The sequence below is a fragment of the Mirounga leonina genome, unplaced genomic scaffold (assembly GCF_011800145.1).
Source record: "Mirounga leonina isolate KUSES-001 unplaced genomic scaffold, KU_Mleo_1.0 Mir_177, whole genome shotgun sequence".
In the NCBI taxonomy this organism is placed as follows: domain Eukaryota; kingdom Metazoa; phylum Chordata; class Mammalia; order Carnivora; family Phocidae; genus Mirounga; species Mirounga leonina.
In genome coordinates, this window is record NW_023270459.1 from 2,008,072 (window position 1) to 2,021,866 (window position 13,795).

The 13,795-nt window shown below is 53.9% G+C and overlaps 1 protein-coding gene across 1 annotated transcript in view; it reads left to right on the plus strand.

Moving 5' to 3' along the window:
- The first annotated feature begins 12,179 nt into the window (after positions 1–12,179).
- Positions 12,180–13,795, plus strand: part of DPF1 (double PHD fingers 1) — an 8,741-nt gene continuing 7,125 nt past the window's right edge. The window contains exons 1-2 of the mRNA XM_035023881.1: positions 12,180–12,214; positions 13,599–13,774. Coding sequence (XP_034879772.1) covers positions 12,186–12,214; positions 13,599–13,774 — 205 coding nt within the window. The 5' untranslated portion in view covers positions 12,180–12,185. The remainder of the gene's footprint in view (positions 12,215–13,598; positions 13,775–13,795) is intronic.

Genomic DNA, 13,795 nt, shown 5'->3' on the forward strand with positions numbered 1-13,795 from the left:
GGGGCACCTGGGTGGCTCAGTCGTTAAGCGTCTGCCTTCGGCTCAGGTCATGATCCCAGCGTCCTGGGATCGAGCCCCGCATCAGGCTCCCTGCTCCGCAGGAAGCCTGCTTCTCTCTCTCCCGCTCCCCCTGCTTGTGTTTCCTCTCTCGCTGTGTCTCTCCCTGTCAAATAAATAAAAATCTTTAAAAAAAAAAAAGATTTTATTTATTTATTTGAGAGAAAGAGCGCTTGCATGAGCATGAGTGGGGAGAGGGGCAGAGGGAGAGGGAGGAGCGCAGGAGGGATTCCTGACATGGGACTGAATCCCAGGATCATGACCTGAGCAGAAGGCAGACGCTTAACCAACTGAGCCACCCAGGTGCCCCAGAACAGTGACTTCAGAGGCTAGGTCAGACAAAGCTTTAGCTGGGTTCTCTTGGTATGCTTGTTACTGCAAGCCAGCTGCCATGTTGTGAGGAAGCCACGCGGACACATGGAGGGGTTTTGTGTTCTAGACAGCCGGGAAAGAAGGAAAAAACAAAAAAACCCCAACATATGTGTGAAGAAGCCTGGAGAGGGAGGAGGACCCTAGCCCTAGATGCCTTCTGGCTGCAAGGCATGAGAGACCCCCAGTAAGAAGTGCTCAGCTGAGCCCCGTCGCTCCCAGAACCGTGAGAGATAAATGTAATAAATGATGGCTGTTTTCTGCCACTGAATTTAGTGGAGTTGGTTATACAGCTAGTGATCACAGGAACAGTGAGGGCGGGGGGGAGGTGCAGCCCTGCGGGAAGGACCTCTGAAACAAAACTTCAAGACTGTAAACCATAAGGTGAAAGAATTTGATGAATTTGATCATGTCAAAATGAAGAGTTTCTGTCCAAGGAAGAGCCTCATAGATGAAGCCTCATAGCTGGGTTTTTTTTTTTTTTTTTTTTTTAAGATTTTATTTATTTGACAGAGAGAGACAGCGAGAGCAGGAACACAAGCAGGGGGAGTGGGAGAGGGAGAAGCAGGCTTCCCGCCGAGCAGGGAGCCCGATGCGGGACTCGATCCAGGGACTCCAGGATCATGACCTGAGCCGAAGGCAGTCGCTTAACCAACTGAGCCACCCAGGCGCCCCATCATAGCTGTTTAATGGGCAGAATGAGGGAAGATATTTACAACATCTACAACTGATGAGTGATTACAATTCAGAAACTACAGGGAACTCTTTTGCAAATCAATACCAGAAGACAATACCCCTTACACCGATCTCCATGAGCACTGAGTAAGGTACAGATTTGCTGAATCACTAGATTGTACCCTGAAACTACTATAACATTGTATGTTATATATACAGGAATTAAAATTAAAAACTTAATTGGGGGGCACCTGGGTGGCTCAGTCGGTTAAGTGTCTGTCTTTGGCCCAGGTCATGATCTCTGGGTCCTGGGATCGAGCTCCATGTAAGGCTCCTTGCTCAGCAGGGAATCCGGAAATCCCTTTGTCCCTCTCCCCCTCCTCCCTGCTCTTGCTCTCTCTCTCTTTCTCAAATAAATAAATAAAATCTTTAAAAAAAAAACCCTCTTAATTTAAAAAAGGGATTAAGAGTACACTTATCTAAATAAGTACTGAGAAATGTATAGAATTGTTGAATCATTATATTGTATACTTGAAACTAATATAACACTGTATGTTTTCATACTTGAATTAAAAAAAAAAGTTTACACCAAAAACAAAACAAAACAAAACAATAATATCCCTGGTAGGAAAATATACAAGGGATTATCAATAGTAATCCAAAAGAAGCAAATTAAAACAACAATGAGAGGGGCACCTGGCTGGCTCAGTGGGTAGAGCGGTGATGTGAGTTCGAGCCCCATGTTGCGGGGTAGAGATTACTTACAAATAAAAGTCTTAAAAAAATAAAAATAAAACAACAGTGAGCTATCAGTTAACACCTATTGATCAGGCAAAAGTTAGAAAGCTGGATGATACCAAGTGTCAGCCAGAGTAGCAGTGGTATTAACCAACAGAATGGACCGGTAAGCATGGATGAAGTACGTGGTAACGCATGGTAAGTGAACTGGATAAACTGGGTAGCCTAGGCCTGGGGAAATAGGGTGGGAGTGCATCAGGGTCTAGGCTTCTGGGGAGTAATCCATTCATTCAGTCACAGATATTTCTTAGCACCTGCTTTATGTCTGGCACTGTTCCAGGTGTCAGGTAATATCAGGAGCTTACATTCTGGGGCACCTGGGTGGCTCAGTTGTTAAGCGTCTGCCTTTGGCTCGGATTGTTATCCCAGGGTCCTGGGATCGAGCCCTGCATTGGGCTCCCTGCTCCACAGGGAGTCTGCTTCTCCCTCCCCCATTCCCCCTTCTTGTGTTTCCTCTCTCGTTGTGTCTCTCTCTGTCAAATAAATAAAATCTTAAAAAAAAAAAAAGGAGCTTACATTCTAACGGGGCATAACAGGCAATAAACAATATCATAAATAAGTGAATTATATATTAGAAGGTGATAAGAATTATGGGGAAGTTTTTTTTCTGATTTTTTTTGAAGATTTTATTTATTTATTTGACAGAGAGAGACACAGCGAGAGAGGGAACATAAGCAGGGAGAGTGGGAGAGGGAGAAGCAGGCTTCCTGATGCAGGGCTCGATCCCAGGGCCCTGGGATCATGACCTGAGCCAAAGGCAGACGCTTAACGACTGAGCCACCCAGGCACCCCATTTTTCTGATTTTTTAAAAAGCTTTTTTATTTTTAAGTAATCTCCACACCCAGCGTGGGGCTCGAACTCACAACCCCAAGATCAAGAGTCCCATGCTCTGAGCCAGCCAGGCGGCCCCAAGAATTATTGGAAAAATTAAACAAAGAGAAAAAAAATTAAACGTAGCAAAGAGACTGGAAGTGCTAGGAAGGGGGAAGATTGCCATTTTCAATAGGGTACTATGGTAGACAGAAAAATGGCCCCCAAAATGTCGAGTCCTAATCCCCAGAACCTGGGACTATGTTACCTTACATGGCAGAAGAGATTTTGCAGATGTGATTAAGTTAAGGGTCTTGAGGTGGGGAAGATTATCTGGGATTCTCCTGGAGTGTCCAATGTAATTACAAGGGTCTTTATAAGAGAGAAGCAGAGCGGGGCTCCTGGGTGGCTCCGTCGGTTGAGCCTCTGCCTTCGGCTCAGGTCATGATCTCAGGGTCCTGGGATCGAACCCCCAGTGGGGCTCGATCTCAGGGTCCTGGGATCGAACCCCCAGTGGGGCTCCCTGCTCATCGAGTGAGGAACCTGCTTCTCCCTCTCTGTCTGCCCCTGCTTGTGCGCTCTCTCTCTCTGAAATGAATGAGTAAAGTCTTTTTTAAAAGTTAAAAAAAGGAGAGAGAGAGAAGCAGAGGGAAATTTGACACACACACACAGAAGAGAAAGTGATGTGAAGACAAGCAGGGAAAGATTTGAAGATACTGGCCTTGAAGGTTGGAGAGCTGGTGGTCACAAGCCCGGAAAGCCATCAGCCACCAGGGGCTGGGAGAGGCGCAGACGGGATGCTCTCCTAGCATCTCCAGAAGGAGGGGGGCCCTGTCCACACCTTGATTTCACCCCAGCGATACCGATTTCAGACTTCTGGCCTCCAGAACTGTAGGAGAAGACATTTATGTCATTTTAAGTCGCCAAGTTTGTAGTCATTTGTCACAGCGGCCGCGGTTCTGCCGCTTCTCATCCCCTCCTCATCCGTGCTCTGCCCCCTCCTCCGACTGGAGCTACCGCAGCCTCCTCCCTGGTCTTTGTGCTCCCACCCCCCAAAATGTGGCCCACCTGTGCAACCGTGGGAATCTTTCCACAGCAGCGTTAGATCGTGCTTAGAAAGCACACTGGCTTCCTTCCCTTGGGTTTTAAGGCCCTACCTGACATGGTCTGACCTTGTCCTGGGTCTCAAGATTGTTGTGAGGGTCACATGACTGTGCCCTGGCAGGGGGAAGAGTGCTCAGTGACCAGGACTCCCCCCGCCCCCGCCATGGACAGCCCATCAGGGCAGCACACAGGGTGCTTTGGGGTTAGCACACCCAAGGTCAAGTCCAGGCTTTGGGATTTATTTGTGATCTCCCACCAGAGACCACCCCTGAGGGGGGCAAGGGAAGGGGCTGGAACCATGGGCACCCCCCTAGGCTGTTGAGATTAGATATGTAAAACTTTCAGCCCAGGGGCGCCTGGGTGGCTCAGATGGTTGGGCGTCTGCCTTCGGCTCAGGTCATGATCCCAGGGTCCTGGGATCAAGCCCCGCATTGGGCTCCTGGCTCAGCGGGGAGCCTGCTTCTCCCTCTCCCTCTGCCTCTCTCCCTGCTCATGCTCTCTCTCTCTCTGTATCTCTGTGTCTCAAATGAATAAGTAAAATCTTAAAAAAAAACAAAAAAACTTTCAGCCCAGGTGAAGGGCAAGGTAGGTGTTCAGCCACAGGAATTTATGATGTAAGGATCACATTTATCGCGTGCTAAAGTGCCAGGCACTGTTCTAAGTGCTTCACATGGACCCACAGTATCCTCCCCACACACCTGGGAAGCTGGAACTAGTACTCCTATTTTGCAGATGGGAAAACTAAAGTTTCAGAAAGATGGAGGAGGTTCCTGCAGAGTCACAGGGGAACACAGGACATTGGCCCACAGAGCCCACGCCATCCACTCTTGGCTCTGTGGCTTATGGCATGACCCCCGTTCCCCCCACCCCACTGCACCCCAGTGCTTGACAACCTTCCCTTCAACTACATTTTGTTTCTTCTCTCTGTGTTTGTCCTCAAACACTAACCCAGTGGTTCTCATGCCTTGAGGTCATTAGAAAGATGTGGGGGCTTGCTAAGGATAGATTCTGGGGTCTGTTTTCAGAGACCCTGAATCCCTAGGACCGGGGCATTGGGGGGGATGTGCAGGGATGGCATTTTCACAGAAGACCTGAGTGGATTCTGACCCAGAGAAGTCAGTAAGCTCCCCCTCAGAGCAGCACAAGGAGGAAAGGCGAGGTTAGCTTCTCAGTCAGACCGGGGTTCAAATCCTAGCTCTCTGTGCCCTGATGGGCGGGGGCTCTTGATGAAGGTGTTGTCCTTCTGAGCCTAAGTTGCCTGACCTCACCTCCTTTGTACTTCAATATCCCCATCTGGTCAGGAGACTTCAGAAGATCATGTCTGAACATCCCAAGGGAGGCTTAGGGGAGGCCTGTCTATTCTGAAGATGAGTCGGGAAGAGAGGGATATGGGGCAGGAGGTTAGCAATGGTGTCACCCTCAGAGGCCCAGGTGAAGCCCCCGGGGGTCTGGAACAGAGGGTGTCTTAGCGATTCCACAGGAGCTTTTGGGGTGGGGTGTCAGACACCAGTGACCAGGTGCTGGGCAGGGTCGGAGGCCCAGGGTGGGTGGACCAGTGTCTCCCCTAGTGGCCCCACTGCGAGAGTAAGGTATCTGTCCCAGGTCTGAGGCTTCAGAACAGCCTGCGTGGACAAAGACTGGGGCCACAGTGCCCTCTGCTGGCCAGATCCTTGGGCTCCAGGGTTAGAAGTGACCAAAGGCTAGGACTTCCACGGTCCGTGTTCCCAACACTTGGGTGACATCTTGGGGCCCCAAGATGTCAGAACAGACAATTGCTCCTCTGTCCAGCCGAGTGGACAGAGGGCAAGGGGTCAGGACTAGAAAGGATTCCCCTGGAATCTGCTCCAAAAAGCCCCTCCCTGACCCACAGCCTGGGTCAGGAGCTTCCTCTGGGCTCCCACAGCTCCTGTGCTTCCCTATCCCAGCCTTGACCACTCTGCTTGCGCTTCCTCCACTCTTGGCTGTCATCTTGTGGGGATGGGTCTGTTATCCCGCTGGGCTGTGAGCTTACGAGCCCAGGGCAGAGCCAGCACTGCTGTGTCCAGCATGCCTGCACAGAGCTGGGGACCGTAATACTCTAGAAAGGAGTGAATGTGCCTGTGAACCCCTCCCTTCTCTTTGTCTTTAGCTCCAGACCCCCTGCTGGGGGGTTTCCTTAATACAGCACCCCCCTTTCAGGTTGTGCAGGTGTCTGTGTGTGGAGGGCACAGTATGGAGCCCCCCTTACTCTCTGTTCTGCTGGTTGCATGCCTCAGAGCTAGACGGTGGGGAGACGCACGGAACATAACGTCTGGTTGATCCACTTATTTGTTCAACAGATGATTATTGAGCACCTACTACTTTTCAGGCCCTGTTCTAGGCACTGGGAAGACAACAGTGGACGGGACAACAATCCCTGCCCTCACAGAGCCGATATTCTAATGGGTGGAGACAGACAATAAGTTAAATAACTAAATAGATCGATTACACGATGACAAACTATGATAAGTGTTGGAAGAAAAAGCATTTGAGAGGACAGGGTTATTGGGAATGCTATTTTAGCTGAGGTTGGATCTGAGGAGGTGACATTTAATCAGGAACCTGAATAAAGTGAGGGATGGAGCCATGTGGATATCTGGGGGAGGAACATTCTAGGCAGAGAGAAGAGTAAGTGCAAAGATCCTGTGGCTGACATGGGACTGAAATCTTCCAGGAACAGGGAGGAGGCCAGTGTGACTGGAGTAAAGTCAGCCAAGGGAAGGAAAGAGGGAGATGAGGTCAGAAATCTGATGACGGTTGGGGAGGGGATCAAGTAGGGCATTGAGGGCTGAGGGAGGACTTTGCATTTTACTCTAATTGTGAAAGAAGTCACTGGAGGTTTTGAGCCAGAGAGCATTGTGATGTCATATGTTTTAGATAGCCCACTCTGGCTGCCGTGGGGAGAACAGACCTGGAGCCGTCCAGGCAGGAGACAATGGTAGATGGTACCGGGTGGAGGCTGTGAAGGGAGAAGACTAGGTGGATTCTGGATCTGTTTTGTGAATGTAGAGATAATAGGATTTGCTGATGGGCTTTTGGTGTGTGTGTGTGGGTGTGGGTGGGTGTGGGTGTGGGTGTGAAAAAGAAGAGAGCCAATGATTGATTGCACTTAGAACAAAATCCAATTTCTCTGTAATGTCCTACAAGGCTCTACATGATCTGGGTCCTTGCTCGCTCCCCAGCCTTGTCTCTCCCCTCACTCACTCTGCTCCAGTCACACCAGCTTTCTCACTGATCTTTGCACTTGTCAAAGCTCGATCCCTTTCCCCTCCTATTGCCTGGCTGGAACTTCTCAGGTCTCAGTTCAAATGCCATCTCCTCAGAGAAGCCACTTTATAGCATTCATAATTCTCTAAAATGATTTTGTCTCTTTATTTTCTTCTTTATCACCTATCTGTCTTTCTCCATGAAAAGGTCAGCTCCCGGAGGGCAGGGACTTTGTTGGGTCACTGCTGTATGCCACCGTGTCTAGAAGAGTGCCTTGCACCTGGCAGGCACTGAATAAGTGAACAAAGGCAGTGATTAACCCCTGTGCTTGTTTACACGCTGGCGTACACAGAAGAGACACCCAGACCAGCAAGCACAGACAAGAACACACGACAGATCCTGGGGTCATCCACATACCCTGGGGAGACCCAGAGGCCAGGAACCACCTGCTCTCACGTCTGCGGGTCCTGGAGGATGGAGAGCCCGAGATGGGAATGGAGGCACCCTCAGGGAGGAGGAAAGGATGCTCTGGGACGAGCCCAGCCCCGCCCTGTATCCTCAGCAGCCAATGGGCGCGTGGTCCTCCCGGAGCCCCCTGGGACGTGTAGTCCGGCCAGGGGCGCCCTCGGGCGCCGCCGCGCGCCCCGAGACTCCACGTCCCGTCGTGCGCCGGGAGGTGCGGGGATTGGCCGAGCCCCGCCCCCGGCCCGCCCCACTCGGCTCGCGCCGCAGCCCCAAGAATGAATGAAATCGTAGCGCGCTGGGCGGCAGAGCGGGCGGCGCAGGCCGGGCTGGGCCCGCGCGCGGCGGCAGCAGCGCCCCGGGCCGGAGGCGGCCCAGCCGAGCGGGCCATGGCCACCGCCATTCAGAACCCGCTCAAGTCGTGAGTGTCCCCGCCGTCCACGTCCCTCCATCCCGCCCCCCACCCCCGGCCCTTCCCCCGCCCTCGCTGGGGAAGGGGACGCGGCGCGCGGAAGGTAGTTTAATGGGGACCCCCAGGGCGCCCCCCACCCCTGGGGGACCCGCCGCCCCTTGTTGTCCCCTGGGGTTGGGGGCGGGAGCCCCTTCAGGGTCGCGGGGGCGTCTCTTCTTTGTCGCTGTCAGTGAAGGAATGTGGCGCGCGGGCTGGGGGGTGGCGGAGGCCGTTTCCCCACCCAGAGTGGGGGTAGGGGCTTCCCTCTCTTCCTCCTCCATCTCTCCTCCTCCGAATCTCCGGGGGCGCCGGGCCTGCCCCGGCATAGGGCTGGGAGTACGGACGCCTAAGTCCAGACCTCAGTCTCCGGGGTCTTCACCACCGTCCTTCCTCTCATCAGAACACCTTTCTTTTTACGCCTCTTTCTCCGGGGACCTCGGCCCGCGCGGCCGCAGGGTGGGAGCTGAGACGTCGGGGGTCCTGTCTCCCCTTTTTCCTCCCCCGGTCTTCAGGACCTAGAAGCTCCGACGCCCAGGTCAGACCGTGGGATCGCTCCCTCTCCCCGCCCATAGACATCTAATGAGAGCATCTCTCACCCCCTTGGGGACCGGATGCCTTGGGAGAGGATGCTGGCAGCAGCCCTCAATCTCGGGGGATTCCCTCCCTTTCTCCCTGTCCGCGTCCCTCCTCCGAGTGCTAGCTTCCTCCTGGGCCCGGTGGCTAGGAACCTGGACGCCTGGGTTCAAGCCCAGCCCTGTCTCATCCCTCCCCTCTCCTAGCCATCCCTCGCTCTGTCCGCCTCTCTTCTCTCTCTTTCCATCTCTCTCTCTCGCTCCCTCTTCGGGATCCCGGACTCCCGGGTCCCAGCGCTCCCCACCCCCTTTCCTCCGGCGGTGACAGCGGGCTCAGAGTGACAGGCGCGCGGCCGTTCCCGCCCTCCCTCCTCGGCTGGCGAGCGCGGCACTCCCCTCCCCCTCCTCCCGGGCCTGGGGGAGGAGGCGGAGGGCGAACGCCCGCGGCGCCGCACAAAGGGGCTGGGGCGACCTACCCCCCCAACCCCGCTTCCCCCAACCCCTTGCGCTCGCCGCCTTGACCTTGAGCAACGTGTGCTGGCTGGTGGTGAGGGGGAAGGGGACGGGAGCGCCCCCCACCCTCCCAAGGGCTGTGTCAGACGGCTGGACCCAAGCCCCCCAGTAGTTTCTGGTTTCTGGCGGGGAGCTGTTGGGAGAGGAGGGGGCGGGGGTTAGTAGGCACGCGCCTACACGTGTGGCTTTGCGGTGAGCCAGAGAGAGCTTACAGGGCGTGTGTGCGGAGCTGGGGTCAGTGTGGGGAGGTGTGTGATGGTGCACACTTCTGCTTCCCTCTCACTCTATCTTACACACAGACAGATGTGTCTCCTATGAGAAACACCCTCAGACTGGCTGGGACAGGGTTCCTGTACAGGTTGCTGGATCTACAGGCATTCTGGCTTCCTCACTCTGACCCTGGCCCAGACCTCTTGGAGGAGGCCAGAGGAAGCGCTGGGGTGGGAGTGCCGGCGGCCTTGTTTGTCCTTTGCTCTCATCGTGGGAGAGGTCTGCAGGGTGGAGGGTTGAGGGTAGGAACTGGCTTCTGAAAAGAATGTGAGAGCTAATCGCCTTGGGAGTGGGAAAGTGGAAGGAGCAGGCCTAGGGGTTCTGACTGCTTGGCTTCAAACCTCATCTTGATCTATTAAATCACCTCCCCTTCTCCCCCTCCTCCAGAGCCTCAATGTTACCATCTGTGTAGTGGGGAATCGTAACAGTGCCTATGACCTCACGGGGCTGTTGTGATCTTTGTAAAGCACTTGGAACAGAGCCTGACCCTGACTAAGTGTACCAATTATTAGTAGTAGTATCAATATTGAATTTCTCATGTGGTCCACTTTCCGTAGGGGGCATGGCAGGGGCCAGGAGGCCAGAATAAGGTTAGGGTGGGAGTGCCAGCTCCCTTCTTTGCTCTCATCTTCTGAGGGGTCCGCAGGGATGAGGGTAGGCCATGGGGCTAGGAGTTCAAGTGTGGAAGAGGGATCTGTGAAGGTGACTAGGGGTAAGGAAAGGGAGGGAAGTGTCAGCTTGGGTCTGTGGTCAATCATGCTGCTGGACAAGGGCCTCCAGGGAGGTCATGGAGTATATTCTACACTCAGGCTCCAAACGGATCAAATTGATGTAAGTGTTCTGGGGTGGGGCAGGAGTGAGCTGGGGTGTCTGAGGCTGGAGGTGTGGGGAGCCAAGTGTCATGTGTTGGGGGACCTGTGAGGGTGGTGGGAGGTGTGAGAGGAAGGTGGCAAGGGCACTCTCGGAGCTGAGCTGATGGGCGGAGGGGCAGGGCTTCCTGCGGGTGAGGCATGGGGTGGCCAGTATAGGAGCCTGGAGGCAGCGTGAGCGTGGGGGTACCAGCGTCCCTCACTTACTCCCCATTGCCACCTACTCTAGGCCAGACGTGAAGCTGAGACCCACTGTGTCCTGCTGGGAGTGCAGGGTCGGGGAGTCAAGGCCTTACCTGGGGGAGATTGGGGAAAGTTTGTGCAGGGGGTCTAAGACTAGGGTGTGTGTGTGTGTGTTTAGAAGTGATAAGTGTGGAAGACATTGAGGGTGTCTCTCTCACCAGAGGGTAGGTGGAGGCATCAAGTGACAAAAGAGGGGAAGGCTAGTCTGCCTCTCTGTCTGCTGGAGAGCCCCCTGGTGGACAAGGACATTTGTGGGCATTTTTATCCATGTGGGGGCTCAAACTTGAACACAAACTTTGGACCAGGGTGGTTCCAGGTGAGCGTTGGTGTGGCCTGGTGGGTCAGCGTGCTGTCTGGGAATCCCTTAGGGGACAGTCTGTGTGGGTGACAGTGGGAGAAAGGAGGAGGTAAGCCTCACTTGGGTGCAGATATCTAGGTGAGTGAATCCTTCTCTTAGTCCCACCTTCAAACAGTGGCCAGGGCTGAGGGCCTGTAATTTCACCTCCCTCTGTCTTCCATTCCTTATCTGGAAAATGGGGATAAAAATAGCATCACCTCCGAGGGTCATTATGAGGATTGTAGGAGTTACTCCTCTGGAAGTACTTAGAACTGTGTCTGGCACATGGTGAGTACTCAGTATATTTACTCATTCAACAAAAATTTATTGAACATCTATTGTGTGCCAGGCATTATTCTTTCTAATAATGTTTGGCTATCACCATTGTACATCTTACTGCACATCAGAAACTCTTTGGGGAGTGAATTTACTGAACGCCTACTACCTTTTTAAAAAGGTGCCTTTTACCTTTATGGAGGTGCCTGGGTGGCTCAATCTGTTAAGCATCGGATTCTTGATCTCAACTCAGGTCTGGATTTCAGGAAGCCTGGCAGGCGGTGAGCTCCACGCTGGGCATGGAAAAAAACAAAAACAAAAAAAACACTTTATGCATATTTACTCATTTAATCCTTACAACAATCCAATGAGGTGTCACCCTCATTTTACAGATGAGGAAACTGAGGCCCAGAAAGGTTAAGTCATTTGCCCAAGGCCACATGGCCCCCAAGGTGCAGAGCCAGGGTTTGAACCCGCAAGGTGTGGCTACAGCTCCTTAGGAGCACCGTGCTGCCTGCCCCGCGGAAGGACGGGCTGGAGCAGGGCGGGGTCACCGTGAGAGTGACTGCCCTGGTGGGACAGATAGGGTTCCCGGGAGCTGGGAGGGCCTGGGGATGGGGGAGGGAGAGGTGTCAGTGAGCCAAGTGCAGGCATGCCGGTGGGGACGTTTGCGTGGGCACCTCTAAGGTAGCTCTAAGTCTCGTGGCATCGAAGTGTTTGTGTGAGTGTAAATGTATGTGAGTCTGTGAAGGTGTGGGAGGGAAGTGTGCGTGAGTCTGCGTGGGAGGCTGTGAGTATACGTGTGAATGTGTGTGTAAACTGCCGTACGTGGGTGTGTGCGAGTCCAGGTGTGCATGTGTGAGTGGATGCCCGGGACACTGGATGCGCGTAAGAGCGAGCGCGGGTGAGTGGCCGTGCGCGCTCCTTGGGCCGCACCTCTGCGCCCCCTTCCCCGCGGGGTCCCGCCGGCCCCCAGGCCCGGGACTACCACTCCCAGCATGGCCCGGGCGGGCCCGCCCTGCCGTCGCGATTGGCTGTGGCCCCGGTGCTCCCGCCCCGCGGGAATGAATGGATGGGCGGCCTCAGCGCCCGCCCGAGCGCTGGGAGGACCGACCCGGCGGGGACCTGCTGGGGGCAGGACCCGGGGAGCAAGATGGCCACGGTCATCCCCGGCCCCCTGAGGTGCTGCGGGCCTGCGGGAGGCGGGAGAGGGCGCGCGGGCGGGTGTGCGCGGGCGTGTGTGTGTGTGTGTGTGTGTGTGTGTGTGTGTGGCGGCCGGGGGTGGGGCCGAAGGGGTGTCTGGGGGGCTGTCACCGTGGGCCGTGCTGCGAATGTGTGTGATTGTGGGTCTCTGGCAAGAACGGTGTCTGATGCGCTGCTCCTGGAGGAGCGGAGGGTGTGGGGAACTCGGAGTCCTCTTCGGGTCCTTTTCGGCGGAAGGGGGTCATGTCCCGCCCCGCGACCCCCGGGGTTGGGGAGAGAGTGAAATGGCCTGGGGGTGTGGGAGCCTTGGTAAACTTAAGTGAAGCCCACACTACCTTTGTCTTGGCATGTGGAGTGTGTGTCACTTGTTTGTTTGTGGGTTGTTTTTTTTTTTTTTATATGTGTGTGGATATGTGTTTAATTTATTTTAGTCTACACTAGGTTTCTTTTGATATTTGGGTCTTTGAATGTGTGTACATATCCTTTGAAACTGCACATCATTTGTGTTCTGTGTCTGGATTTGTAGGTATGCATGGATTTATGTGTACATTTTTGTGTGAATATGGCTGGATTTGTCTGTTCCTATGTTGTCTGTGTGTGTATCTTTGTGTGAATATGTGGTATTTTAGATGTTGGTTTCTATAGTGTATCTTTGTGATTGTGTGTGAATGTGTCCTGTGTGAATCTGTGTGATTTCTTTGTATAGTGTGTCTGGATATTGTGTGTGTGTGTGTGTGTGTGTGATTTGTTTGTGTTGTGTCTTTGGGTATGTAAGTGCACGTGTGGGTAGTTTGTTTTAGCATTCTTCTCATAATATTTGTGTATCTCTGTGTGTCTTTGGATGTGTGTGTGATCTGTTTGCATGTTGTGTGTCTTTGTGCAGGTGCTTTGTTTATGTTGTGTGTCTTTGGATATGTGATGTGTATTTGTGCATGGATATATGTGTGATGTGTCTGTTTCTACACTAGGTGACTGCGATGTTAATGTTTTTTCAGTAGATATTTGTGTGTGCACACATGTGAGATTTGTCTGTTTCTCCTTTGTGAGTTTTGGGATATGTCTGTCTTTGTGTGTGAATCCTGTGTGGTTTGGTTGTGTTGTGTATTTTGATGTGTGCATGTACGGATGGGTCCTGGTGCATTTTTGTCTGTTTCCATATTGTGTGTATCTTACTCATTGGCTCCAGGCCTGATTGGGCCCTAGGTTGGGGGCTCCTGAGTCCAGGAGCGACAGGGGGGGAGAGGTGAGGTGGGGGGAGGCGGCCCACCCATTCCCGAGGGCCGCGCGGAGGGCGGGGTGCTGGGCGACCAGGCGCGCCTGCCCTTGCTGACAGCCGCTCGCCCGCGCACCCGCCCCCTCGCAGCCTAGGCGAGGACTTCTACCGCGAGGCCATTGAGCACTGCCGCAGTTACAACGCGCGCCTGTGCGCCGAGCGCAGCCTGCGCCTGCCCTTCCTCGACTCGCAGACCGGCGTGGCCCAGAACAACTGCTACATCTGGATGGAAAAGACCCACCGCGGCCCTGGTACCGGCCCCGGAACCGGCCCTGGGGAGGGGGGGG